At 39.8% G+C, this 25,194-nt stretch overlaps 2 protein-coding genes across 3 annotated transcripts in view; one reads left to right on the forward strand and one right to left on the reverse strand.

Annotated features, from left to right (window-relative positions):
* COL14A1 (collagen type XIV alpha 1 chain) overlaps positions 1 to 4,983 on the forward strand; it is a 114,018-nt gene extending 109,035 nt beyond the window's left edge. The window contains exons 47-49 of the mRNA XM_041470570.1: positions 637 to 714; positions 1,655 to 1,810; positions 3,176 to 4,983. Of these exons, the coding sequence (XP_041326504.1) occupies positions 637 to 714; positions 1,655 to 1,810; positions 3,176 to 3,498 (557 nt within the window). The 3' untranslated portion in view covers positions 3,499 to 4,983. The remainder of the gene's footprint in view (positions 1 to 636; positions 715 to 1,654; positions 1,811 to 3,175) is intronic.
* A 2,304-nt stretch (positions 4,984 to 7,287) lies between these two features.
* MRPL13 (mitochondrial ribosomal protein L13) overlaps positions 7,288 to 25,194 on the reverse strand; it is a 28,981-nt gene continuing 11,074 nt past the window's right edge. For both annotated transcript variants that reach the window (XM_041470693.1, XM_041470694.1), the window contains exons 5-7: positions 22,483 to 22,569; positions 22,040 to 22,161; positions 7,288 to 7,708 (exon numbers count right to left, since the gene is read on the reverse strand). In XM_041470693.1, the coding sequence (XP_041326627.1) occupies positions 7,684 to 7,708; positions 22,040 to 22,161; positions 22,483 to 22,569 (234 nt within the window). In that variant the 3' untranslated portion in view covers positions 7,288 to 7,683. The remainder of the gene's footprint in view (positions 7,709 to 22,039; positions 22,162 to 22,482; positions 22,570 to 25,194) is intronic.

Genomic DNA, 25,194 nt, shown 5'->3' on the forward strand with positions numbered 1-25,194 from the left:
AGTGCAGGAGCACAACTCAGTGGGTCTGCCTGTTGGGATATCAGAGTTTCAAGACTGGGAAATGTTTGGATTGGGCTTTACTTGGGGGTCAGATTTTGACTGTGATGGGTCAGATTTTGACTGTGATGAAACTTCTTTCTCATGTTTTAGCAAGAATCTGCCATAACTGGTAACAACTCTCTCCATGAACAATCTTGTGCTGTACCACTCTTTGGTGGGTGAATGTTTGAAGGAAAATTTGCTGTAGCACCAAAATTTGACTGTTTTGGGCCACACAGTAATTTATAGCAACAAGGCTTGGAAGACTCTTCTGACTTACAATAGTTGCACGTTGGTGTAGTCCAGAGGCAGCTTTCCACAGGAAGTGCAACCTGGAAACTGGTTGATGCCTCTGCATACCATCCTGATGAAACCACCATGGCAGCAGGAATGTTTAAGACCCCAAGAATGACATTTCCCCTCAGAGGCTGTCAGGGGAGAGATGGAAAAAGAACCAAATAATTTTTAATTTTCACCTTCTTCCTTCTCTGCCATCTGTTTTTAGATGAAAAATAGCATATGGAACTATAATCCTGGCTAAATAATAAATACTGCTCACAGTTTTGATCAAAATGTGACTGAATACTATTTCCTTAGGTTTACCAGGTGAGAAAGGAGAGAAAGGCAATCCAGGTGTTGGAACACAAGGACCCCGAGGCCCACCAGGATCCACAGGTAAACTTACATTTGAGGCATCTAGATTAGACCATTCTGACCCACGTGTGAAGAAGCTTAGAGCTCTGTCTTTCTCCTTAAGGAGAGTAGCAGAAGAGTAACAGTTCAGGCACCTTAACTGTCATAATGTTCTTACTATGTAATAGCATGTTGGAATGTGCCACATGATGGTGTCACCTATCACACAAGTATTTTCATTTTCCCTATGATAAACTGCTTCCCCAAACCCACCTTTTAAAAATGTTTAATGTTTTGGTTTTTTTTTCAGACATGGGTTCTAGAAGGGGAAAAAATTAATCTGGACTAATTACATTTGTTTTCTCATTGACTTAATGTCATACCTAAACATGAGTTGACAGAGAAACGTATAGTAATTAAGCACATTGTATCACATGGATTTATATTTAGGTCCTGAAAAAGCAGAGAGAGTGATAACCAGGTCCTGTTGAAACAGGAATAAAATTGCATTGACCTCAGGAGGATATCCTGGCTGTTAGGCACTGGTATCAAGTCACAGCATTACCCAGAAACTGTATGGAAATGGAGTGGGAGGAATCAAGAGCTGTGCAGGCACCCAGGGCTATCCTTTCCCCCTGAAAATCCCTTTCCAGAAATCTGATGTTTGGTGAAACATTTGCTCCAGTTCTGCCTAGAAGCTGTCTCTGGCAAGGAAAATGAAGCAGTAGCCAGAGAGGAAGCTCATTGGAAGTGGGTCTCCTCTCAGGCTGCTGCTCTGTCTTCCTTGCCAGAGGCTGAAGTCTTTCCCTTAGCTTGCCCAGGGGAGTCAGAGCCAGGATGCCTTGCTCCCCCTCTCAAGCTGTCTCCTGGAAGTGTTTATAACACACTCAGTGCCATGTTTTCCAGGCCAGGAAAGATGGCCTCATATCCCTGCTTTCATGACAGACACTGCACAGATGTTTCATCTCCCTGTTCTATGCAGGACCTCCAGGAGAAAGTCGAACTGGCAGCCCGGGACCACCAGGATCTCCAGGCCCACGAGGTCCTGCTGGTCACACGGGATCCCCGGGCTCACCGGGTCCTGCTGGGCCTCCAGGGTACTGTGACCCGTCCTCCTGCGCTGGGTACGGCATGGGAGGTGAGTAGCGAGGAGTCGGGACAGCTGCCGTTTGCAGGTGTGGGTGGCATTTTCTAACAGCCCAAGTGAGATGGAGGCTACCGATGAAACTTGCACTAAAATGTGGTGGCTCCTTAAAAACCTGCGTGTCCAGTGTGGCTCTACTTTGTGGGACTGCAGCATGAAGAGAAGGTGACCCAGCGTAGTGACCAAAGGAAAGTGACCACCGTCTGATCCCAGCCTCTAAAACTGATCCTGCCTAGTGGGTTTTGTCCTGTACGTGTTTGTGTAGCTGTATGAGCCTGCTCCATCTCAGTATTCTGTGTTGAAGCCCTACCAACTCATGTTTGTGACAGCAGAGTTTTTACACTTGTAGTTTCTCAAACGTGTTGCTCAACCTCCCCTTCCATGTGCCTCTGAGTGGCATGAGAGCATGACCCTTACTAAACCTGTAGTAGTGTAACATGGCACAGGGATGCACGTGTCCATCATTAACCAATGAAGCCATCTGGAGAAAATGATTCCTTCTGTATTTTCTCTGTATCCTAGCATCCTACTTTCCCACCTCATTATAGCACGGAGAGGCCATGGGAAGAAGTTAACACAATTGCCAAAAATTAAATCACCCAACCTAAAACCAAAATTAATTAGTAAAGCGCTAAACTGCAAATGTTATGCATAAGGCATATTTGTTTAATGTTTACAGTTTAATCTACCCCTGAGCTGATTTGTATGTTTTACTTACCTGAATGTTTTTGTTGTCATCTCTTCCTATCCTTTTCTCCTCACTTCCCCTCCCCGTTGTTCATTTCCTGTTTTAAGGCCCAATCCCTTACAATGGCTACCAATCCAGAAGGTGAAAGGCTCATTCTGGTTCAGGTCTCATTGGGCTGAAGGTCAGAGATGGATGCTGAACTGCTCTGTGCTTTCCAGCAACGATAATGACTACCACTAATGAACTTACAGCTGCTGTACATGCACTTGGCTTCCTGGCACTGCTAAAAATTATTGCCTGACCCATTTTTGCCTGCTACTGATGTATTCTAGCTCATAATTGGAATAAGCTATAGCAGGCAGAGTGTGCAGTGTATAATGAGCACAGTATTACAACCGGACATTTGACAAATTGTGGTGGTGGTTTCCAACTAACTTGGCTGTCTGTTGGTGGGTTTCCAATTGCTCCAGCTTATTAATTTTGTTAAATGTTTTCATTGTTCCTTTATGTGAATAAAAGATTTGTATTTAAAGATTATATATATATACTCACACACATGATATAGAAATATATCTATATATAAAATGTCAATTTCCTAATGAATGCTTTAATTTTCTACTCCCCTTCTCCTGTGTTAACCGTATGAATACTCTTGGTGGTGGTGGGTTAAGGTGGATACGGTGAGCCAACTGATCAAGACATCCCAGTAGTGCACTTGCCACATAACTCCTACCAAATCTATGACCCTGACGACCTTTATGATGGTGAGCAACAGCCGTACGTAGTTCACGGGTCCTACCCCTTACCATCCCCATACTCCCAGTCCTATCCATCACCTCATCTTGCTCAAGCAGAGTTTACTCCTGTTCAAGAGGAGATGGAAGCCGCTGAGCTGAGATCCCCGGGAATCAGTCGCTTCGCAAGGAGGATAGCCAAAAGGAGCGCCAAGACCCCAGTGCACACTAAGGCAAACGGAAAAAGCCCCCCTCAATGAACTGTTTAAAAAAGGGAAACATTTTATGCACACCTGTGTTTGGCCTTTTGCCCTGGTGCCTCACCTGTCACTGAAGATGTTTACAGTCTCTTATGTTAAAGGAGAGAAAAGTGTACATGGCCAGTTGACACAACAAATAATGGTAATTATCTTGCATGCCAGAAGTTTAGTATGTTAGTGGGTTGGTGCTAGCTGATGATGAAAGGTCACTTGTAGATCTTGCTCTGGAGTACTGTTCTGTTCACACTTCAAACTGTATCTGAGAAATGCATCTGGCTAGGTGGTGTACATAGAACCATTCACGAAAGTTAATGTTTTGTTATCCATTTTTCCCCAGCTGATTACTTTCTCTAAGTTTTGGATTAATTGCTTTACTAGCAGAGTAACCTGACTAAATCCACTGGAGAACAATGCATCAGGTGTCCTTGCACCCCAGTTATTATCCTTTTGTAAAGATTTCTTACATTACAGACCACTGTTTTCTTAACTCACCTAAAATAAATACAGAAGAATGTTCCATGGGAGCACACTGATAATTTATTGTGAACCTCTTTCATTTCTGTTTTGTATGCAAATAAAAGTGGCAAGCTTTTGTATGGTAATTCTGTATTAATTTGATTTTTAACTCAAAACAACTGCATTAGATCTTAAGGGGACAGAATGTAATGAGAAGGAAATACATTTCCTATTTTCACCACTTTGGGGCAACAGTTTTATTTTAAAGGCTGTAGTATAAACATTATTTAGTCTTATTTTTTAAATTGTATATGGACAAATGCAGAGAGTAACTGAGCTGAGGTAGTTGTACCAACTGCAGATGTGAGATTCCTCATGTCAACATGCCCAAATCAAAAGACTGGCAGGTGTAGTTGGGATGGCAACTTGGATCAGCTAATGAGGAGAGGAAGGCAAAACACCAATCCAACTTGAGCACAGAGCAATTAATCATCTACAAACAAGGTAAGTTAAAAAGAGACTCAATAAACAGCTTTGAACAGCACTGGAGACTGAGCAAGATTTAGCTCAAGAATGGCCATTTAAGTTGAAAGCATGCGTTTGGAACACTTTTTCTTCAGCCCTATACAGACATTGAGAGGCTGTCCTGCACATCTCAGGACCATCCTCCTGCTCATCCCTGACTGGAAACGGGTCTAGTAATATTCTACAGTAAAGAAAAGCCTGTCAGGTTTGGCCTCTGGCCACTGCCAGCCACTCCCTTAGCTCACCAGGAAGAAGATGAATGGGTACCTTTACTATGGAATCTCCAATTATCTCACTTAGAATTCAGCCTCATTAGTAGCACACACGATTTGCACATGGGACTAGCAGGCTCTGGCTTCCTAGGTTCTTTCACCTCTGACTCCACCCATTTTCTTGGGGAAAGGCGATAAAAGTTGATAGAATGTGAGTTGATTGTCATTTAGTTGCCTGCACTTGCATTTAAAATAGAAGGTAGAAAAGTTTAATGTAGTTCATGGACTTTATTTTTTAGCAGCTTGACAGAGTGGCAAAACTAACCTTTGTCCCCCAAAAAAGGAAAGAAGCCCAGAACCTTCTCTCAACTGTTAGGTGGAAAGCCACCTTATAGGGCCTCAGGGACTTCACCAAACACCAGAGTACATCTAATTGGATAGAAGCCAAAAAGTCCCGCCTGATCAATCAAGTAGAAAAGAACAACAAAAGAGAAGAGGGGCTTTTGTGTGAAGTGTTTCTACCAGGGGCAGACCTCTGTACCTGGCTCGAGTTTTTCTATTTGTTATTTTGCCTTTATTAAACCTTTTTTGTTTCTAACACCACAGCAGAAGCCATCCTGCTTATTTTATGCCCCCAAAGTAGTCGCTGAGCTATCCTTGGGTGTATTAAGTGTTTTTCTAGGGCTTACGAGAACTGGCCCCAGGACAAACAACTTAATATTCATGGACTTTATTTTTTAGCAGCTTAACCCCACTTGACAGAACATTGAGGCCCCAAGAGAGCATGGCTCTCTTGGCCACAGCTCACATGGCTCTCAGGTACCACAGCCTGGCACATGCAACTGATACTCAGAGGTATTATTAAAACTAAATACAATGCCTGGGGTCACAGAGTTAATTTCCATGCTGGCACTGGCAGCAGGGAATACCCATGTTAACTTACCCCAACTGCAAACTCCCTCTGCCCCTCCCTGGTTAGCTCACTCCCATTCATGTTCTACTGACACAGTTCAGTTCTGCTTGATATATGCTGACCTGTGGAAGGTCACTGATGGAAAAAAATCAGCTTTCAAGCAATTCTGCCCATTTTGTCTTTGGAAGACTTTGAGTCTCCTGCTAAGAGTGCACAATATATTAGTCATGACTGGCTGGCCTGCAACACTATATCCAAATCTCAGGTTCTTTTGGGACCACAGAGAGTGATGAGACCACAGGGCAACACCAGGGACGTAGGGATACAGCATAATCAAACTGATCAAAATAAGGCAATTAGTGTTATTTACTCCATAGAACAGCCTGACCAAATCCCTGAGGTTGCTTGTGGTGTGCAGTGGATGTCACCTGTGCTATGCCAGTCCAACAGCTCCCACACCCCACAGTCTCCTGGGCCAGGCTGGGGAGCAGCTGGAAGCAGCACAGCCCCCACCCTGGACACAGGGAATTTGGGTGCTCTGGGCCTGAGGGATCCCCTGTGCGGGACACCTGCACAACTGGTTGTCACTGCCACCTCCTCCTCACACCACATGGTGTACATGGAGTGAATTAAACAAATGACTTGGGGAAAATGAAGTGGCCATACTCATTCAAATTTTGTAACTATTTACATAGTAAAACACAAGCTTCAATTGCAGTAGTTCATTTATTTTAACTTTCTATTTACTGTGCCATTTACTGGCACCAGGCTGACCAGAATGCTTCTGGTATCATCAATCATACAGAGTCACTTGCTGGACCTATCTTGGTAATAAAGAGTAACTAACTAGTTACTCTCTGCTCTTCCCAGTTATAAAAATACTATTCAGGAATTGTATGTTTGCCAAAAGAAGTAAGACACAGTCAGTCAAGATTTTCTCCAAAATCCAGTCTCTGAATAATCAAGAGTGTCTCATATTTCTTCCAGACCACCTAAGAAACTGAAGCTGCTGACTGAAGGATTCAGCACATGATGAACAGCTGATGCCACACCGATCTTACCAATGAACTGTATACTGTGTCCTTACACAGAAAAGAGCATTTACTGCAACCTAGGCCTTTCAAAAATACTTTCACTAGTTAATGCAGTGTACTAACTAACTTGGAAGTGAAGGCTGCCCATTCACTAGATAGGAATTTTTTCTGGGATAAGCCCATCTGAATGTCAAAGAAAGGCCCAATACCAAACCATTATTTCATGGAATGAAATATGTTTATAAATAAACAACTAGTTTTCTTCCTGTATGATGCTTATATGAAACAGATGTATAACACTCCAATTCTCCTCACCAGACATTGTAAAATTTGGCAAATAACATACCAGCATTTCCTGCAACACAGCAAACAACAGGTGTTTTACTTATCTACAGAACAGCTTTGGCTTGAGGGTTTTCAGAGCAGGAAAGCAGACAGGAATTTCAGGCAAGTAGCTTGCAAAAGTGAAGTGAATTTTATGACTTTTTTTGCACCATTCGACACTTACGTTTGATCTCCTCATTTGGTTTTCATAATAAAAATGTTTCTCTGTTCTGCAATATGTTCCTTAAAGCAGGTAAGGCATGTTCCTGTGACTTGAATGAAAATCAGATTGAAGCTGAAGCGGGGAAAAAAGGAGAAGTACCTCTCTGTTGATCTGCCTTTAATGCCTGTTATTTCAACAAGGTCTTTGAGGAACAGTGGTTTGTCAGCAGTGAGCGACTTCATAGCAGTAGTCAATGAACTGTTTCTATGAGATGCAAATACTCATTACAAAGGTATTAATTCTTTAATAACAGTATCAAATCAAATGTCAATAAAAAATACCAGATCATACAATGCACAGATGGCATTAACAAGATAATACCTAATCTTAGCTGTTTCAAATACAGGAATTTCTATAATCTTACCAAGTCAAATTTGCTAACACCTGTCAGAAACATTTAGCATAGAAGGGTTGACTGAGCTGCACAGATGCTTCCATATTAGAAGAATTTTCTTTGAGGAAGGAGAGACACTCCTGACGGCACTTCTTTCATTTTTATTACTTCCTTCGAAAATCTTTAGGTCTGTGGGGGGAAAAAAAAGTATTTTAAGAAATGCATGTGCACTACAGTGGCTTTGCTTTAAGGCTGTAGTAGCAGCCTCATCTAGTTTTATTTCCTTACTCGGGTGAAGGTTTTTTTGACAAAGAAGAATATTTTCTGTGTTACACAAATAAGACAGAACAAATTAAAGACATTTACTAAGACCTCTAAGAATTTACAGCCATCAGGACTAGTTGGTCACTCCTATTTTCCTAAGCAAAACAAAAAAACATCTTGAACTGAATGCAGTCTCCCAGGGCTTTAAACACAGGCACTGATTTGTCTCCACTTTCAAAAACGGAATAATCCATGCATAAGGTGGTAAGTTTTAAGTTAACAGCACAGTCCAACACAACACTACTAAAATAGTTAAAACTGCTGATTTAAAAAAACTCCTAATTTGAACCTTAAAAGTTCTGCAATCCCCTTCGCTTGGATGACAAATGTGGAAAACATTCAGATAGAAGCAGATTGCTGTATGCAACCCTCTGTGATCTACTATTCAGGCACATCTCTCTCCCTGCCTGCCTGCCACAAATCCACTGGCTGCAGGAATTACATTCATCCTGAAGTCACACAGCTCAGACCAGCTTATGGCTTTTAGAATGCTGAGTTTGCAGACTAGATGCACATCTACATCCCTACCATGGCCTGCAGAGAAGCTGCACATCCTGGACTCTGCCCAGTCACTCCCAAACGCCCCGTGCAGGTCAGGGTCTCTGAGGTGCCCAGTGTCTGCCCAGCATGGAGCAGCCGCCCCTCGCAGCCCCAACCCACCCACAGCCGCAGCCCGCGGGAACACAACGCTCCTCACAGCCCCTCTCCTGTGCGCATCAGAGCAGCTTGGGGAACTCACAGGACTCAACAAAACAGGTATTAACAAAGGTTTTAGAGACATCTAAAGGAATACAGGAAAAGATTTGCCGTGAAACTGAATGAAAAATTCTGGCATACAGGAAAACCTGCAAATTTGCAAAACCTGCAAAAGCTACAGTAACCAAGTTAAATTTCCAAAGGTGGTACATTTTATCTGTAATTCAGCTCAATAATGGAAATGAAAAGCAGACAGCAATGGAAGCAGACAGCTTAAAGACTGAGAGTTTAGATGGCTACAGAGATGCCACACAGAAATCCAAATCCAATTTAGTCCTGTGTTGCAGTTTTAGAATTTGCTAAGCAATAGCACTGCAAAGTGAAATCATTCACACAACTCTTGTATGAGCCCATAGGTTCTCACATGAAAGCAAGTCTGGAATTCAGTTTGTGTTATTTCAAGAGTAGCATATAAAATTGTGTGAATTTTATGGAACAACTATAAAGAAGACTAGTGTTCATGCTGTGATGAATCACAAAGCTGTTCTGTTCCCCATTTAAATAGCATATTCTGTATTAATGTTTGGACTTGTGTCTTTTGTGCATGACAGAACTGCTGCAAGCACCATATATGTTGTTGACATACTTGCTTAATGTTGAACTTGAATGTACTCAATGTTTGATGGCTGGTGTGTACTGGGAAGCCCAGTCACATTTCCTAGAATCCCAGACTTCAGTACTTGGGGCTATTCATAGAATCAGAGAATGGTTTGGATCAGAAGGGACCTTAAACATCCTCTGGCTGCACCCTCTCTGCCATTGCACATTTTGTTACTCAGATCTCACCCTGCATGCCAGAATAGATATTTCATTATATCAAACTGCTTGTAGAGTAGTGAGAGTATGGGATTTTGAAAAATTCTCAGCAGTGACTTAGAAGTTTCATCACTACATCCATCCTAGACAGCTGGACAGTGCTGGAAGATTTTAGGCAACACAGCATGGCAAAAACATCATTGTCTTGCATCTTGCAGCTTACAGCTATTACTCTTTCTTTTTAGAGACCAATCCTTTCTCTTATACATTGCTCAACGAATTTTGCATTTTTCTATGAATGGCTCCCTTAAAACTTCCATCTAGGTATATGCTGGAGTGTTGCAGAGCTGCAGGCCTCACAGTACTTTGTTCTGGAGTGAAAATATTTTTTTTTTTTTCGTGCTTGCTTGTAACTGCATTTCAACTTTAATGCTCATTGTCTTAAAATTTAAATGCATGAAAATGCATCAAACACTGGACTCTTAGTTTGCAGTCTTATAAAGTTAATGAAGCTTAAAGACAGGATTTTCCACACTGAAACACTTGTATGAACAAATACAAAAGTTTTTAAAGCCTTTTCTATTGCCACAGTAGGCTTTTTATGCCCACTAGTACTTGGCTTTTGGACTGCTTTTGAAGAATTCTTGGCACCGGGAAAGCTAAGCCTTGGAAAACACTGCCTTTGGCAGAAGTGTTACAGGCATTTTGTCAGGCGAAGAATATGAACCCACAAAAATGCTGTCTACTCAGAGAGAATTATGAACCACTTGTGAGCATCAATGGGTAACTGCTCATTGATAAGTGACACAAATCCATGTGAGAGTCTTCTTTGATGGCAGTGCTTTTGCCTGTCCGCAGCGAAGTCCTGAGTTTATGCTCTTGGAACAAAGGAAATGCTACCTCCTAGAACAGACAGTTCAGAAATTCATCCAAAGGCAAGACTTCACATAGCAGCTTCTACTCTTTTTACTTTTAAAGTAACATTCTAGGGGAAAAAAGCTTTGCTGTATAGTGACAGGAGACTCCAAGACAAAGGGAAATGGGGGAATGTGGGAACCAATGTCTCTGCAATCTATGCTGAAACGCAAACTATTATGGGTTCACTGAAAATATGCAACATTAGTCTGTGCAGCAGACGTCTGCCAGCAAAATATGTAAAAAATATTTGTCTCACTAACATTTTTATACTCCACATAAAAAGTGTTAAGACAGTTCTGTGAGTTCTAGGCTAAATACTCAGCAAATTAAATCAGTAACCCATTTGTTACAGGAGGCCTCTCAGTGCTTCTCTCTTAACAAATACTTTACCACTGAGTAAAAGGCACTGAAGAGCTGGTCCAAACCCTGGTTACAGCTTTTAAATCTATTAAAGCTGCCCAGGGAGGTCATGGATTCTCTCTGAAGACTCTCAAAACCCACCTGGATGCATTCCTTTCTAACCTGCTCTAGGGGATCCTGTCTAGGCAGGGGGGTTCGACTGGATGATCTCCATAGGTCCCTTCCAAACCCTCACAATTCTGTGATTCTATAAATTCTCCCAATTTTTATCCATACTCACAGCTATCAGAAGAGAAATACAGCTGATGTAAAATGCTGATAAACCACAGCCACTGAAACTTACAGAACAGATAAACCTGCACATATGTCCAGCTCCTAGCATCAGCTTTTGTGATGGAAAACAAAAGGGTCTTTCTTAGGGGTCCCCACTGTAACTGGTAGAGAGCTTCCCAAAACTCTGTAGAATTAATGTATTTCATACAAATGTTGTCTTTTGATACAGATGCCAGCCCTCCACTCTGCAGTGTTGAAAAAAACCAAGGGCCTGTGAGTTTTCTCACTTACAGGAAAACAGTAACTTCTTGGCTATGTATTCCACTTCATGAAATAAGACTGAGGTCAAACTAAACCCTAGAACATGAAGAAGTCCTGCCTTTCTTCATGGACTTTAAAGATGACTTGAAGAGGCTTCTGTCCTTGGGCTAAAGCTTCCCATTTTAAATTCTCTCTTCAGTGTCTCTGCAGATTTTGGAGTTACAGTTATGTTTTGAAAAGCATTGCAGAGTGTACTGCTGGCAGAGTGTAGTGCTGGCATTAATCACTGATTAATACTGAAATTGGTGGGCATACATGTGCTTCCCTAGCAACTCTAACCAACTCCAGCATACACACACCCCTTTGTGCAGCTGCATAAAACAAGTTTGTCTGTAACCTAGGTCAGTTCTCTGATTCTCCATTCTGTTGCCACACAAGCAGAATGGAGAGGCAGGAAAATTGATGGATGATTCTTAAAACTGAGCCTTATTGCCAGAAAAAATGCTCAAGAAGCTATGACTTCAGCCTCTGAGCATCTCAGATGGCAAACACAAACTAACAGCACAAAAAGACCTACTTGCATATCTGCAACTACGATGGGACCCCCCACCTTACAGAATATTTCATATTCTTTTTCAGTGTGATGGGAAATATCCTCTTTCAAGGGTATTTTTCCTGTGAGGGAGGACAGGATAGAGACCTGCTGCAATAGTTAAATGTGTTTAACTCACATTTATCTCAACTCCTGGAGTGAATATTTATTTCAATCAATTCTGAAGAGACTTGCTGCACAGCTCCATCTTTATTAAATTCTTGTCAGCACATTCCAGTAATGATGTTTCCCTCTGCCTAGCAATGAATGCTTTGTGGAGGTAAAACAGCCTCAGAAAAAATAAAATTAGGGGGGGTGTGCATTACTCTATGAAGGCCAAATCTAAGTAATCACTAGTCTGTGTTATAGTGCAACTAACTTGATTTCAAAAAATACACATGACAACTTCACCATCTTATTTCTAGGCAAACAAGCTAAGCATCTTATAGCAGACAGGTTAACATTACTAACCTCAAAGAAATAATAAAGGTAAGGCTGTAGAGCAATATATGACACTGTCAATTCTGTATGTACAGCAGTTATTTTACAATCCAGGCAATATTTTAAACAATATTTTCTCTTCATTTTTAATGACTCAGAATACCTCTTCAAAACTATGTATTTTAATCCAAATGACTTTGTTTCTTAGAACTACTAAATGCACTGGTATTAGCTATAACAATATAATTCATAGTCAACATTGCCCTTCCTTCTTCCAAAAGAAGTGACACACTTCCCTAGTTTCTTCTACTGCATGCTGCTGATAAACAGCATTTGATAACATGACCTTATCTTCTTTCAAGCCCAAAAACCCTGGATAGCCATTTCTCCACAAACAATCCCTACTCACACAGCTTTGCTGTTACGCTGCATTGTCTGAGACTTTTCAAAACAAGTTTTATGAAGTCAAATCTCATGGAACTATTACAGCCATTCGTGTGCTTGCAAGTCTGTGTTAATGACTGCTAATGCTTTCAAACCTGCCTCTGCTGAGGAGTCAGACAGTCAGTGCTGCACAATAAGTGACCTGTCAATACCTGCTCTTGACTCAGCAATGCACACCTGCTGTGGAAGCTCTGTCTCAAATTGCAATTTTCTCTTCACCTGCGGGCAATCATCTCACCACTGGAGCACATGACCAGAGAGCCAGAGTTCCCTGGAATTTCTGCACTCTCATCAGCAATAACAGGAGTGTTCAGAAAGGATTTACTTCTGCATCAGCACTGCAAAAGGTCGGTGCCTTAAGGTTAACTAATGCCACAGGCTAATACAGTGACTGAGATGAGAGACATAGTACAAGAATAAAATTTGAAGAGTTTGAATTTGAAGGTTTAGAATTCTGTTAGAATTTTACTGCTTCCATGAATGAGAGAAAGCACTCCATATGCATGAAAACCCCCTTAAAATTAATAACCATCCTGTAGGAAAGGCACATCCATCTATTTCATTCACAGTCTGTGCAACACTTTGTATTACCTGAAAAATTTAATGTCTAGTAGGATTCCCATTTGCATAGGTTATTCATCAAAAACAAAACCAGAAAAGTACTGGTCTTAACTCACAGTTATCAATATGTTTTAAGAGTAACTCACCCCAGAGGATTTTACGTCTTGGTTGCTACATTAGCTTTTCATCCGGCAGCCTTTTTTCCCCTTTCCCCCATCCTGTTTCCTGAACAGTGTCGTGTTCCCCGAAAGGCTGAAGGAGACTTCAGCATGACTGTGTAGTTCTATAGAAGCTCTCCTTGACTTTCATATACAAGTTTCAAGAATTTTAAGAAACAACAAGGATAATATCTCTCCAAACTTGGCTGAAAAACTAGAACAAAGAAGTAATTGGTATTAAAGTACTTCTAACCTACCCTTAATTTTTAAAGTACTTAACAAGTGATATCCACTAGCTCATAAAGGTCTCATTTAGGGGAGTGTACAAACAACACTGTTTTGAATAGATGACAGACTGGGGAAGACCAGTTAGTGAAAAAATTTTGTGGGTTGATTATGCCACTTGGTTACTAGCCCTCAGCCACTCTGATCCCGTTACTCTGTGCTGGCAGGTACGTTTGATCTGTATTACTGAGATGCTCTTCTCCACAATTCTGGAAATCATCATCAAAGGAATGCGGAATTACTGCTAACTAATGACAGTTGTCTGCTTACACAGAATGGTTCTATGGCTCACCTTTCATATCTGCTTATTAAGGGCAATAGATAGCTTTTAGCCTTTTCTTATAACAAAAGGTTCAAAATAATTTGGTTTTGTCTAAAATTAGCACACAATACACACAACATGAAATTTGTTGTCTATCTGGCACACACTTTAGGGTTATTTTATGAATAAACTATGACATTTTGATACTTAGGATTTGTTTTTATAGAAAAACTTCAACACACAGACAGAATTTACTGAATTCCAAAACAAGAAGAATATATGTATCTTTCAGGAGAACTTTACAAGTTATGCCAAAGTCAATAGGTATTAGGTAAGCGGACTATAGAAAGGGGATTTATGAACACATTTAATCTTTTTCACTAACAACACTAGTAAATCAAAACCCAAGGATCAGACATTACTATCATTCCCTGGAAAACCAAATTATGTGGTTATACCCAAACATCAACAGTTTGGTGCTGGGGTGGAGTGGGGAGAAGAATCATTCTTCTACTCAAGGTGTACCTATTATCCCATGGTAGCTCTATGCCTCTGGTAAAATCATCAGTGAAATAGCTAATGATATTTCAATTATCACTGAATTTCCAGTTCACACTGTGGCCTATTCTAAATCCTCAATTCCTCTGCTTGGAGCACAACAACCATTTCCATGTTGGTGTTGTTCTCATGCAGACTGTTGTCTTGCCTAAAAAGAACTTCTACAAGTATAACTTATTTTGCTTGGGAAACAAGCCACAGTAAGAGAAGCTGCATTCTGTAACGAGAGTAAGAAAAGGTGATACTGCTATGACGGTACAGCTGTAGTGATTAATCCTTTTATGCAGAAACAAAACTGAAGATGTATATTTTGTGGTTCTCAGCTGCATCTTGTTTGCTTTTTTCTGCATAAAACTAGCACTTGTTGTAATTTTTAAAAACGGTCCTTAAATCAAGTTATCTGATATGCATTTAGTTACTCTTAGTGAAATGAAGAATGGCTTATTAAAATTTAAAATAAAGTGGTTACAACCTCAGTTTCTGTAAAACGAATTAAGCAAAATTGATCAAAGCTTTTTTAAACTTACTGTAATACCCTGATTTTAACCTTGCTTATATGACTTCTGTTTGGAAAAATATTTAAGATAAATCAATGGAAGATACTTGTAAGCTTCATCTTGTTAAGATTATGCTTTTTGAAAATAGAAGGTTACTTTTTTAGTAATATATTCTGCTAAAAACTACAGGACTGTATACAGAGCAGCACTGTGCACCTGGCTTTGGACAAAGAATTACATTATTCTCCAAATAAACTGAGAAGTGGGTGAAGGAATGGTGAAATATTTTCTGGACTTACTGTCAGCCACAGAAGTGAAAAAAGGAAATCTAGACATTTATAAATTAGTGATTAAAAATTAATCCAACTCTAATTTCATCTGGGCAAGTAGTTCAACAGTATCATATACAACCATTCTCCTATTCCTGGTCAAATTTCCATGCATTTAGTTTCAATGCTCACGTATGAGATAAACAGGTTTTAAGGGAAGGGGAAAGTAGCTTTGGAACTTTCTTTTTGGGAACCTCTTCAGAAAGTTCAAATAGAAGGGCCCAGTTACCCATTTATTATCTCTTACCTTCAACTCTTGTTTTAGAAACAGCCTAAGCTGCCCCCAGGTAAAGGGTATGAGAACCAGCAGCACTGATTTGTTTTAGGCACGCCAGAGAAAAGCCAGTAATTGAATTCAATAGGTTAAACAATCTGAACATGGATGTGTTGGATTTTTAAGATGACTGAGTTACTGACCCTTCATGATTAGTGTCCAGTTGCTGCCTGTGGCTAAAACCAAATGCAGAGGAGAGCGATTTTCTTCTTAAATATCTGTGTGGCTTTTTGCACAGGAATTTAGATCCAGCTCTGGTAGTCTGAAATGTGGGACTTGGTTACTTCCAAATCTCCACTTAAATGAACAATGCTACACAAAATTCTGAGACATTTTATGCCCTTACTAATAAAAAAACCCCAAAAGTTACCAGTGACAGTTCCCAGATTTGATTGGGGATTAATGATCTCCAATTAGTTCATTTAATTTCTACCAAGAGGCAAAAGGCCACAGAAAATGAATCGTCAGAGGGATTCCTAAAAGAGTACATTGGAACAGAACTGGGCTGGATTGGCAGGATAGCTTTTTGCTGGTTTATACAGTTTGTTTTCTAGGAAAAAGTAAGACTGGCTGCAGTCTTTTACAGAAGTTTGTGTTGGCCAAGTCTTCTCTCAACACTGTTACATGCTAGCCCTGCTTTGTGAGAGAAGATGAGCACTCAAGTTGAAGGGGCAGTACTTATCCCAAGATAAAAACCCAAGTATTACCTAGTGAGGCATAATATAAAACAAAACATAAAATCCTAAGAAGCTGCAGACACATTCTACAACTGAACAGGAACTAAGAAAAAGACTGGAGAAATTTAATTTGTACCAAATTTTTAAAGGCTAATAAATAAACTTGAGATGGTCCTTACAAAAATGGCTCAAGACCTCACCATCTTTAGAAATGGGTTTATGGCTTTCTCTCTGCTCTTCTCAAGGTAACTAGAGTGACCACTCCAAAACTTTTTCCTTTATTTTTTACCTCATGTTTCATTGTAGGGAGAAAAAAAAAAAATCTTATAAACTTAGTAAAAACTTCAAGTTATAATCTGCAACAGCAAATCACTGGAAATACTCCAAATGTAATTTCTCTATGTAATATAATGTGAAATGTCTTTTGGTGTTGGCTCCTCATGAAGTTATCTGGAGAAATTAGCAGATAAAAAACCTAACAAAACCTGTGAGCATCTTGCACATATAAAAGTACTGTTTAGAACATCCTTTCAGGCACATAATCAGGATATCTCTGGCTTCTTCTTCTGTTCAATTACTACATTCCAGAAATAATCTGTGTAACTAAAACCAGAAACTTGCACTAGAAATTGTAGAATTGTGCAAGATAAGTACTGCTGCAGTTCTTCTAAGAAAACAGAAAAGGAAGCGATGGCTGAAAGGATTTTTTAACCCAAAAGCTTTTCTGTTTACCAGTGCTCAAAAATTTGTTTGCTGGGAACATGACAGGTGGCTTCTGGTTGCCCGAGTCTGGCATGGCTGGCTTTAAGAACACAAAACTAGGTAGGAACTGGAGTGACAGAATATATAAGTGGATTATCAGAGCCATCTGCAGTTCACAGGCATCCAATATGCTTGTGTTTCATCACCTACTAACTTCTGTCTGAGAACATTGTGATTTTCTGCTTTCAAAGCCACAGAGTGCTGCTGACGAACTTCCAGGAATCTGTGTGCCATGGCATGGAGATGACAAGCAGTGTCAGTACTGGGACCCTGCCTAACCCATGCTGCTTAGCTGGAACAAAATCATGGCTTCAGACCAGGCTCTGCAACCCCCTGCCTCAAAGCAGGATGTACAAATGGGGGCAGAAATCACGACAGTTACTCAGAAATATAAACATTAAGAAGGTGTTTGGTTTTCAAAAAGCAAATTGCAGAGTTTACAATATATCAAGTTTTGAAAACTTCAAAAGTGTAGAAGGACTTGCTCCCCCAAGGACAAGCGAGCAGCTGTCTGGCCCGAGGGGAGCTCCTAGGAGGGCTGGCAGTGGACCAGGCACTCAGTCTGCACACCAGCACCAGCCCAAGCACACTCTATGCAATCAGACAGCTCTGCTTTCTTAAGGGAAACTCCCAGGAATGCATCCATCTCACTGGAACAACACAGGACTGCTGTATCTGGTAACATTCTTATTTAAATACTTCTTGAAATACAATTTCCTGCCTTTAAAATTGTCTCAAAACACATATATACCCAGACAGTTAAACTTTCCAATGGTATATAACAGGAAAATTTGCCCATGAATCTGAAGTATCCATGCTTTCATGGAACAGAATTGTTTGCCTAGTCATATGTAACTGGTGAATTCTGTGATGATTTCTGTTTAAAACTCATTTAAAAGACATACAATCTGAAATTTCAAACACACTTGAAATAAAGGTTTTATTCACAGTACAAGATCAAACTCTGTCAATGGAACTTGTTTTTGATCTTTTTCACCTTGAAATATGTCTGGAACAGACATAATTTACTTTCCCATATCTATATGGTTTTCCATTCCACTTACTTCAGACCCCTCCACGGAGGATCTAAGTCAGAATCTTTGCACAAGTTGGAAAGTCAGTTGTCTCCAATTAGGAATAAAAGGAAAGAATGCTTAAGGAAAGCTTCTCTGACTAGGAATATTCTGACTTTTAATTTTCCATTTTCAGGGAGCAGGATCCTTCTTGATGTCCTGTCATGGCGGAAAGAGAGGTGATGGGAAGGCTCACCACTCTGAAAACCAAACGCTTTGCTGGGTTTCCACACCTGTGCTTTCCTTAAAAACTGTTTCTCTATTTTAGTGTCCCACTTGCATACTGTGTCTTTCTCTGTGGTGGGTCAGTCTCCAACTACCAGCAAAACAGCCTTTAAAGAACCCTCTACAGCAAGACATTTTAACACAAAATATAGCCAAAATGTCAAATAACCTGAGCAGCACTGAGCAAGTTCTTCACATTCCAAATGAAAATTTACATTACTATTTCCAGTTAAAGAGAAAAAGGGTATTTTTCCTCCTGATATTAGTAATTTCTCTTATAAATTCAGCTATTTACATTCATTCCCTATTATCTATCTTATGTCTGGTTTATATACAGTAAGGTACATTTCTTGAATATAAGCTTTAATGTAAAACTTCAAAGACTAATTTTCTACTCATAATTGTGTTTACTGGTATTTATAGACTTTAATCAAACTCTGCTTTTCACTTATCTTTTCCCTTAAAGCATACAGGTATCTTAAAGGGCTAATATCAACTATTTTCTTTTTCTCTAGAAAGAAGCTGAACCATTAACACTGTCTCCCTCTAACTCCCCCCTTTTCTAATCACCATCAGAGATATTTCATTCCATTTTGAACATCTACTCTTCGGTAAACAGGTTGGTCACCAGGCTCCAAACTTCATGGAAGATAAATAATAATTAAAACCAAAGTCACGCAAGGCAGGAAGAATTACTAAAACCATCTGAAGAAGGAAAAAAAAGAGGTTTTTTTTTTTTTTTTGTGTGTCCTTCATTTTCTGCTTCATTGTAAGGACTGCTCACACTGCATGGAAGCTGTCTATGGACTCTGCAAAAGGTCACAGATCCAAGTCCACAATAAGGCTTTTCACATCCCAAATGCAGAATGCAGGGGACAAGAACAGGTTACTCGTTTCAGCACTGTGTGTTCTCACCCTGATTTCTAAGATCCTAGTACAGAGTAACAAACAGCCCAAGGAAAAGCCAAACAGGACTAATAAGATTAGCAACCTAAGCACTGGGTTTTTTAAACACAGTTTATTAAAATATTAATCTATTTTACTATGTTTGTTTACTTTCCCTCTAAATAAAGAACCATAGAATAATTTGCATCTGAAAGGACTCCACTCAAAGAGGAAGTAACTTCAACATTACATCAGCTTGCTCAGGAACTGTGCATTGAGTTCTGAGCATCTCCAGGGCTGGAGTTTCCACAGCCTCCCTGGGCAGTCTGTCAGCTGACATGAATAAAATGACAAGGAACCCAAAGAGAAAGTCAGTCTGGCGTTCTGAGACACAAGTGTATCTCTGCAATATTTGGATTTCTACAAAACAACTCATGTGCCCCTTATGTTTTCTCTTCTGAAGTAATTTTCATGTCACGTAGTTGTTTCCTCAGTACACCTCAAATTATCAGATTTATACAACAATATTTTAACCTAACTTCTTTTTGATTTTTTGAACAAAGCTGTCCATTTGCTGACTTGTTTTTAAAAGAATATTTGTGCTTTATGCCTCTAAAAAGAAGACTATGTATGTACTTATATTTTTGTTCCTTCTCCAGTCTTTTGCAGGAATACTGTAATAATGCCAACACTACTTCTTCCATGGCTTCACACACTGAAAAAACTCAGAACAGAGATTCTGTTACCTCTGCATATTCATACACCCTTTCTTTGAATGTGTTTGGTGCAAAGCTGTCTGTTCTCAGACACTCCAGCTGGCATTTTAATCAGAACAGAGTGGGCACGTGGCTGTGGTTCATTTTAAGTTCCCTTTTCCAGACCTCTGTATTTTACTTACCACATCAGAAAGTTATTTCACCAAATTTGCTCAATTCTTCATCTTTTATTTGCCAACTAAGCCCACCTCCCCCCCAGCCCTAAAATCTGAATGCCAGAGAATCAAAATACATTTTCTCATTCAGACAGGAAAAACATTACTATTTTTTCCCATTACTTCATATTGGAAACTCTTCCCAAGATCAAAACTGGTAAAAAAGTGAGCTGAAGGTTAAATTATTTGACCCCAACAATGGTCTGGTTGCAGGCCAGGACAAGAAGCCAAAATCACAACAGTGATGAGCCCTGCAGATAGTGGAGAGAGGGAAGATAACCATTCTTCTCCCTCTGCGAGATCCTACCAGCTCCTGAGAGCATAAAAGCAGGTGGGACAAAAGTCTGACACAGCAAGGGTTAGGTGTGTCTCCAAGCCTTTAAATATAGCTCAAGATGGAATAGCTGGTTGAAGGAAAACTTCTGCCCCAGTCTCTACACACAGAGAATTAAAATTCTCCCAAACTCCCATTTGTTTTTCCCTACCCCACTTCTCTTTAACATTCTCTCACTCATTTTACACCCAGTATTCTGTTCCTCTCAGGCCCACCTATTCCCTGTTTTTTCTCACCATAATACCCACTTGAGCTCCCTAGCTCTCCCACAGGAGAAGCACTGGGTTGAAAACCTCCAAATCTGCTATATGATTTCTAAGGCAGCTGCACTCCCCAGCCCCCATAACTGGCAAGGAGTAAGATTGTATACAGAGTGCAGTCACCAGCAATCAATCCAGATGAGATGGCAGAGGAGAGAAATATTAAAAAAAGGGGATGCTTATTTTCTCTGTGCTTTGGATTCCTCCAGAGGGAACGTTCTAAGAAATTATGGGAGGGGAATTCTAACTGCATTAGTGTTCTTACCTGCAGATTTTCCCCAAAGTTAATACGCTGACATGAGGATATTACAAAACTTAGTTTGACAGCAATGACTAAATTACATGGCATCAAGTTTATTTGTCCTCTGCCACACACACCTGCAAGTCAACACAATTAAGGTGGCCCAGTCCTAAGGAGATGAACTATGGTAGTGTGTGGCAACAAAGAAATGCATTTTAAAAGCCCTGTCAGCATAACACTATTTCCTTTGACAATACAGATACTCCCAATTAGTGAGCTAAAACTAAGTGCCAGTTCACCATTCAAGCTAAATTATTGTGGAGAACCTCTCTAAGTTTTAATACTAAACACAGACGACTACAGCACACAATATGACAGGACAGGCTTATCAGCTTTACTGTAATGTACTGCAAAATTCTGGTCAATGGTGCAGAATCTAAACTTCTTGAGGCCTAATCCACAGAAATCTCATAGAAACCAGGAGGTCTCAGGAATTTCAGCTCCATTCAGTATTGAGGATAAACTCAAATATACCAAGTTTGACCACTGACATAGGTTAGAAGAAGTCAAAACCAATCTCCCCGTTTCAGCTCAGCCGAGACTGTAATGTATTTGCTGGATTCTGTTTCCTTTAACAGACACTAACACAGAGGTGCTTCCATTACACAGAACGGATGTGCAGACATATTTCAGTATTATCTAAAGTGAGGAGCCTAAGTACAAGTGATTTTTGATAAGCTTTTGAAAGTTTACAGACTGGAGTGGCATTTCCTTTGGCTATGGCTAATAGTTTTGCATTACACAGCACATCCAACTCAAACCAGGTAATGAAGGTTTTCACTTTATTCATTTTGATCAAGCAGGGAGTTGTTCAAGATTTTAAGTAAAGCTTTTCTTATTAAAAAAAAACAAACCAGAAATAGAAAATTTTAGCAACCATTGTTCTTTGCTTTAATGATCTTGTCTCTCCAAAAAAAAATTACTTAAAGAGAAGAATGACTACTTTTTTCTTACTAATAATGTGGGAGTCTACATAATACCTATTCAGTCAATGTGTCCTTTTAAAAAATCTAAGATACTTACGGAGTCCAAACCTTTGGAAAGGCAGCAATTTCTTCTGGTGTATATTCATCTAACCTCTTGGGGACTGCACGTGGCTGAGGAATCTCCTGTAGAAGGTTCTTCTCTATGTCTTCTGGAATAACCTGAGACAGGTGAGAATAGTCTTAATTACTTGACTGTTTAACAAACAACACCCCTGGCCAGAAAGACAGACCAAAATTTGTCATTAGTACTGCATTCTTCACACTAAGTGTTTGACCTAAACACACCAATTCATCTCATACATCTTGGATCTCTGTGAAATAATAGGGAAAACACCCCAACTACACATAAACACACATATAAAAAAAAGCAGTGTGATTTTTGTTTTCATTTATTTACTTATGACATGGGTGCTATCGCTAACACTCCCTCTTCACCTCTATATAACACAAGGATGAAAATGTAACTGCATGGCTACTCACATCTTCAGGGAACAGGTGTAGCCTCTGCATCAGAGTTCTTCTCTGAAGGTTTTTTGGAAGCATTCTATAAACAGCCAGTTTAACAATCTGAGGAAAGGTAACATAGTAACAAATTATCAGGGAGGTAACACATAACATGAAATAGGTTAACTGTTTTTCCATCTGTCCACCCTTTCATTATTGAAGCTTAGTCAGCTTTCAGGCTGAGGAATTCTGGCACCACATCCAGAAGGAGCTCTAGACTTAAATTTTAAAAAAGGAAATACTTACTCCTCAACATAGAACCACTTATTTTAAGACCCATGTAGAAAACTTCAGTTTAGAAAGAACTATATTTAGCATTTTTTGTGGATGACTCCGTATGATCTTCAAAGAATTGAGAAGCTTGTGGTAACTCCGCATTTTATTGCACATTTACATACACACATTTTTTAGGAAAAAAAAAAAAGTGCTTAAACAAATTTCCCAAGTGCTCCCAGCAACTAGTTTAACAGTGTAATTTGATATGTTTAAAACACTTTTATAATTAGTGCTTTGTACCTTAAGCAAAGCTGACATACCAAAATGCTGCATTACAAACTTACTATTTGTATTTATAACCCTTGCTATTAGTTCCAGATGAACAACCTCACTTCTACACATCAGCAATGAATAGAATTTTTACATCTACTCTATATGATGCTCATTGTAAAGTAAACAAATTTCAACAGGATTTTCTCTTGGACTCTAGTAAAGATGCCTCTTCTTTAAATACAAAACACATTGTTATGGACTTCATCCAGAAAGGGAACACTTGTAAATGTAAAACAATGCACACAACTGTAGGAGACAAAAAAGTTTTCATAAAGGACAGCAAAGCACTTAGAGCTAGACCTATGTGCAATTTTGTAAGTAAAATGTTTGCTGCAGGACACCCAGATATAAACTAGCTCCAAATCAGAAACTACCCAGGCATGCTTAGTGCAGCATCAAGCTCAAGCCAGTAAACCACACTGAAATACAGGGCACTAACCACAAACAAATTTCACAGGCACCTGGATATTTTCCGAAGTGTACTGAGCAAAATTACTTCCTTTTATAAAATTAACTAAAGGAATTCAATCAAAATTTTAGAGACAACCACCAAGTTCCCAGGTGGGACCACATTAAGATAGGATTTTCAGGTGTTATGCAGCCAGTACATAAATCTGTGGACAAATGCAAGAAATCAAGATAACAGGAGAAATATAGCAGGCCATGCAGATTAATATACAGCTTTGATACCTTCTCTAATAAAAATTAATAAGCATGTATTAAAAACCAAAGATGAAAATGAATGCTTTTTACGGATAAAAATTATTTATGCTTGTGTAATTTGTTTAGGTCATTATACTCTGTGTCCTGTCACTACAGGTCTTGATAAAAGGTCTGTCCCCATCTTTTTTGTAAGCCCCCTTTATATACTTGAAAGGCCCATAATAAGCTCTCCCCAGAGCCTTTTCCTTTCTAAGTTGCACGACTCCAACTTTTTTCCATCTCTCCTCATAGGAGGGGTGTTCCATCCCTCCCATCATTTCTGTGGTCCTCCTCTGGACGTGCTCCAACACGTCCATGCCTTTCCTGTGCTGGGGGCCCCAGAGCTGGACATGGTGCTCCAGGTGGAGCAGAGGGGGAGAAGCACCTCCTTCACCCTGCTGGCCACACTACTTTGAAAGCAGCCCAGGATTCTGATTTACTGCAAGGTCATTAGTCCAACTACAGAACAGAAGGTTAAACAGGGAGCCAGGACACAGAAGGTAGTGCTGGAAAAATCCCTTCATTGTAACTTCTGCCTCAAAGACTCTTCTACAAGCCAAAATAAATCCAAAGCCAGCTACTGGAAAGACCATGTTTACATCCGACTTCTTGCCCAAAATTCTGCCTACAGCCACAACTCCACTCTCACTGCTGTGGTGTCAAGTGAAAAAAATCAGTAAAGCATAGGCTTAAGTGAAGTTGTACAGATTGCTTTTGCACCTTGAATAAGGTTGTGTCACAGAAAAGGCAGATTCAATCAACAATACTTGCAAGGCGTTAAGTAAGGGGTCTTCTGTTACCTGAACATGCTCAAGTTTTACTAAAAATAGACCAACTCTAAACAAAAGAGTATGGAATTGCAAATCTGCTACTGAACTCACACAAAATCCAAACTCAGATTCAATGTTCCCTGAAAACATACTTCAGAACATGTTGTTTCTTTCAGGAATTAACAATAAAAACCCTTTTTTTACATGCTTGTAATATGCTTCTAATAAAAGACAAACCCTACTGCTTTCTATGTCATGCTTACTTTGAGTTATTAAGATAGCAAGAGTTTAATTTTATATGGAAGTTTAAAAAGCTAGTGATTTCTGTGAAATCTCAGACTGGCAGAGAGGTCTACCCACCCACAGGTCTCACTGCAACCTTGATCTCATTTTGAAAGTAGTTAGCACAGCTTAACAGTTTATTCAGTTATTCATGGACTCTCACTGCCTCTTCCCCCACTACTTTATCTTTAGTACTGGCAACGTGTAAAATTCCATATCCTCATAAATACTTACTCCTAAAGACCATGCCACTTTCTCCATCAGGTAAAGACATCCACCATCAGAAGTACACAGCCACCCCAGTGTTAGTATTTGGAGATTTTTACACTACTGGGATGCTGTTTGCCCCAGTTTGTTTGGTTTTTTTTTTTTTTTTTTTTTTTTT

This window comes from Pyrgilauda ruficollis, unplaced genomic scaffold (assembly GCF_017590135.1).
Source record: "Pyrgilauda ruficollis isolate IOZ18807 unplaced genomic scaffold, ASM1759013v1 scaffold25, whole genome shotgun sequence".
NCBI classification, from domain to species: domain Eukaryota; kingdom Metazoa; phylum Chordata; class Aves; order Passeriformes; family Passeridae; genus Pyrgilauda; species Pyrgilauda ruficollis.